This window comes from Notothenia coriiceps, unplaced genomic scaffold (assembly GCF_000735185.1).
Source record: "Notothenia coriiceps isolate Sejong01 unplaced genomic scaffold, NC01 NC01_scaffold00012568, whole genome shotgun sequence".
Classification (NCBI taxonomy): Eukaryota; Metazoa; Chordata; class Actinopteri; order Perciformes; family Nototheniidae; genus Notothenia; species Notothenia coriiceps.
This window is the reverse complement of record NW_011345269.1, coordinates 1017106-1021881: the sequence shown is the minus strand read 5'-3', so window position 1 is coordinate 1021881 and position 4776 is coordinate 1017106. Positions and strand designations below refer to the sequence as shown.

Sequence of the window (4776 nt, the reverse complement as noted above, 5' to 3'; positions counted from 1 at the left end):
CTGCCCCTCAAGGACACCACACCTGTATAAAACGCTCCTCCTGCTGCAGTGTGACCTGGAGTTTTGTAATCCCTTTATCTCCGCTGCTCAGCGTCTAAAGTGGCCGGACAGAGGGAGCTAATCTCTCTGGGAACATCGCCTAACACCCTTACATAGCATTTAATCTTCACAAGAGCCCAGAGATCAACTCCATAGTGTCTCACACTACACCTGCAAATCAATACTCTATTTATGCATGCTGTGGATACATGTTCACATTCGTCGTCTTTTGAATCCCTTTTGGCCACTTTTTGATGCCGTGAGGTGATGTAAGCAATTTGAAGGGATTGACATCGAAGCAAATTAAACAGGATTAGAGTTCATGACACCACCTTAATCCTTCATCAGTGGAGAGGAAGAGGTGAGCTGGGTAGGGTGGGCTGCTGGAGGACACTTCTGCTCAGTGTGCAGGGGGGGGGGGGTAGACAGGCAGAATGTGAGCGTACGAAGAAAGAAAATGTGGTTGCCGAAACCACTTCTGCGTGTAATGGAGTCCGCGGCTCACAGCAGTTTGGAAACTTGGTAAGAAACAAGTCTTTTTCTGTATTCTTGATGTCTTTGTTAAATAGTTTTAGCCATTTGGAAGGTTACACAATTGTAGTCCAGTAAACGTGCAGTATGGGTGCAAACTGTCGTAAGGCATCTATTAAAGTCCTACGTCATATTGCTACCATGAAGTATAGAAGGTAAAAAACAATAATTTTACTCTTTTTTTTATGTTTTAATGCCAGAAATTGTGTTTTCAGCATCTTAAACATGGAGATTTGCTGCTTTCCTCTCTTTATTATAATGTTAGAGTTAATATATTTTGTTTTGGACTGACATAACAAGCGATGTAAAGACATTACCTTAGCCTTTATGCAACAAATTGAATTGTATACTATTTTCCAACTTTTAAAGTTATTAAATGTAATAATAAGAATAATCTTTAATTGCAGCCCTACTGTGATGCACCAGATGACTTCAGGTGTAGAATCATTATAATTTATAATAAAGGAACAGGCATCTGGTATCACCTCTTACCCTCTGTTAATGTGGTTTTTAACAAGGTACAAAGTTACCAAACTGTACTGAACCAAACAATGAGCAGTCAAAGACTTTGGAACCGTGTCTTTGCAGATGAGGCATGCTGGGTAGGCAGTACCAGGTGGTGAGCACCAGGCTCCACCACAGCCGGTACAGCCTGTCGGACACCTCTGAGGTGGGCCCCGAGGACGAGGAGGCGTACCCCCTGCCGCGCCTCAGCCCCCTGCAGAAGCTCACCACAGACTTGTGCAAGGACGATAAGACCATCAAGGACCTGGTGGTGGGCCGCAGGGTGGGCTTCTACAAGGTCCGCGGGGAGATCGGCTCCGGGACGTTCTCCAGGGTCAAGTTGGCTTTCCACGCTCTGACTAAAGGTAAAAGACATCAGACTGTGGGAATAACCTTCAACCTTTGCCTGGGATCCTTTCACTTGTACTTGTGGTTTTAATGTCCAATCCCTTTTACTTAAACAAAAAAAAGAAAAAGGGATACACTCAGCTTATACTCACCTTTTGGGTATGGGGGTTCATAAGTTATAGTGGATGGAGTCTCTTGTTAAATATCAGGAACAACAAAAGACTGCATATACACTATACACACTACACATAAAGTAGAGTATTGCACAACTCTAAAGATTACACCCACCCATCAGCTGTTCACAATAATATGATGCATTGTGGGTATTGTATGCTTGACTCGACATTCATGGATGCAGATACTAGGCACATATAATATAATAATTTCCTAATGAATTACATTTACATAACCCAAACTCCAGGTCATGTTAGCAAAATTCTGGTCCTTCTGCTTTTATTTTCATTATTAGTAAATCAGCACTCTTTAGTAGTATTTCATATAAAATGTCATGCAGTGGTGATGCAGGCTGCAAAAAAACAGTATTTTCATTATCAGTTGATCAGAAGATCATATCTAAAATGTCAGGAAGTAGTGGAGCAACTCATTCAAAAGATCCAAGAGTCCAATGTGATGTTTTCAAACAGATCGGAACCCCAAGGTATTTTATGAATGATATAAAAGTAAGGAAATCCTCAAATTGGAGCGATCAGAACCACAGAAAGTTTGGCTCTTTTGCTCAGGTGAGTAGATATGTGATCATTACAGTTGTTAACTGTTTTTGTATTTCATAATAAAGGTTGTTCAGTGTGTACGTTTGTGTTCAAAACTTAATGTACATTTGAATCTCTGTTTTTGTGATGACAGGCTGAAAGTGATGTCTTCAAACACATTTCTTGCCTGTCCAACAATCTAAATAGTATTAATTAAAAAATATTCAGTATTCAATCAGACCTTAACACATGTTCTGTTCATTGAATGTAATGTCCCTGTGTCCTCCTCAAAGACAAAGTGGCCCTGAAGATCCTGGACAGGACCCGGTTGGACAGCCACGCCCAGCGCCTGCTCTCCAGGGAGATCAGCAGCATGGAGTGCCTGCGCCACCCCAACGTGGTGTGTCTGTACGAGGTGGTGGAGACGCCCAGCCGCCTGTTCCTGGTGCTGGAGTACGCCGGAGGAGGAGACCTGCACAACAGGATCTGCACCGAGACCAAACTGTCCGACGTCACCTGCAAGATCACCTTCGCCCAGATCATCTCTGCCGTCAAATATATGGTGAGAGATCAAACTCTGTGTTCATTTTTACCACGTGAAGTTGTATTTATTTAGTCTTTTAAGTTGTCAGATATTTAATGTTGCAGCTCGATTGCAGGGACTCAACTGAGAGCATAGAAACACTATGCAGCGGTGCAGTGATAACATATTTTCGAGGCGAACCAGGAAGTTAGCATTGCTCCCTCAACAAAAAGCAATGGAATATTTCTGTTGGACTTTGGAATATGCAGAAAACAAGCCCTATGTCAAACATACTTTTATATTTGTTACGCGTTATGTAGGATGATCTCCAAATTGAACCGCAACTTTTATGATTTTTTAGGCATAAATGGAGTCGCCAGAAATGAAAAGGTTCGGCTATAAACAAACTACATCACAATCGCATGGCACCACCGCTAAGCGAAGGATGTCGTTTAAAAACGTGTTGGCAACAGCTGTTATTAAGACACCTAAATGCTTCGGACATTAAAAGTGGGGTATTAACTGATTTAAAAACTGTAAAAACTATTTATTTGTAAAGAACACAACTTGTGTCTTCAGCTTAAGTTGTATGATTTGTTTTAAGGAAGTGGATTTGTTGAAAACGTGTCTGATCACTATGTTTTTATGGATTCCATTATCATTTGAATCCATTTGAATTATGTTTCACCGTGCAGCACAACCACAACATCATCCACCGCGACTTGAAGGCGGAGAACGTCCTGCTCACCAGCACCGGCTGCGTGAAGGTGGCAGACTTTGGGTTCAGCACGCAGATCTCCGAGCGCAGCGACACACTGGACACCTTCTGCGGCTCCCCGCCGTACGCCGCCCCGGAGCTGTTCAGGGAGGAGTGCTACCTGGGGCCCCCGGTGGACGTGTGGGCCATGGGGGTCGTGCTCTTCTTCATGGTGACCGGCACCATGCCGTTCCGCGCCGACACCATTGGAAAACTGCGTCGCTGCGTCATCGAGTGCGCCTACACCGTGCCGCCCTGGGTGCCCGGCCCCTGCCAGAGGCTCATCAAGGGCATCCTGAAGGCGGCCCCCGACGAGCGCTACGCCCTGGACCAGATGTTGGGCTGCAATTGGCTCCTCCCCGTGGAGTTCCCCTGGTCCCTGGCGCACCCGGAGCCGTCGAGCGCTCTGCAGAGCCTGCTGGACTCGGAGCGGGGCAGCATGGAGGACGAGGTGGAGGAGGAGGTGAGGGCCACGCTGGAGGAGCTGGGCTTCAGCGCGGAGCACCTGCAAGACAGCCAGACCAAACACAGCCGCAGCCCCGTCACGGGGGTGTACCGCATCCTGCTGCACCGCGCCCAGAAGAGGAGGGGCTGCGACTGTCCCCCGGTGGTGCGAGGGATGATGAGCGACCCCAAGAGGGAGGGGCTCAGCGCCTACAGGGGCCTCAAACACACATCCAAACTCTGTGTGCTCTCATAAAAAGACTGGCAGAACTGTTTTTATATATTTTCTACAAGCATGGAATTAGTGGCTTTTTTTTAATTTAATATTTCACATTGTGTATCGGACACTTACAGTTTTTACTGACAAATGATTTTTTGCAGTTTTGTGCTTTAACATTTTTTTTTCATTTCTTCAATGAAACGTTCTGCAATAGCAGAAAGTGTTTTTTTTAAAAGTGCCTGACACATTTAAACAAATCTAATGGTTGTGAAATAAAAAATAAATAAAAATTCTGACTCCTGCTTTTTTTATTTAAATATTTTTTAGAGGTTTGGAGATCTGAGTCAAAGAAAAAAGCTCAAATTAGAGGTGAACATTTTACAAATAATAATAATAATGTAATGTAACTTATTGCTACTTTAGACACTTTAAATTGAATAAAAAGTCACAAATGCTCTTTACAAGCCCCCAGAGGCAGCCGCACACATTTTTTGTTCAGAATAAAACCAGATTTTTGTGCAAAAAGTATTTCATGCAAAATACTTTTGTGCACCCGATTTCAGCTTTGCACACTTTGGAGTGCCGGGGAAATAAGAACATAATGTGTTTACTACACTTGCACACATGAGTTCTGTGTCCTAAAAGTAGTCTCATTGTTGAGGAAAGTAAAGTCGTGCAGGAAAAAAAATCTTTGTGTGTT

General features: G+C 43.9%; 1 protein-coding gene across 1 annotated transcript; it reads left to right on the top strand.

Annotated features, from left to right (window-relative positions):
- Positions 1-479: 479 nt before the first annotated feature.
- Positions 480-4145, top strand: LOC104947420 (serine/threonine-protein kinase NIM1-like). Its single transcript, XM_010773419.1, has 4 exons — positions 480-561; positions 1159-1439; positions 2426-2694; positions 3351-4145. Exons 2-4 carry the CDS (start codon positions 1166-1168, stop codon positions 4110-4112), a joined length of 1305 nt encoding a protein of 434 aa, XP_010771721.1. The 5' UTR covers positions 480-561; positions 1159-1165; the 3' UTR covers positions 4113-4145.
- Positions 4146-4776: the final 631 nt, after the last annotated feature.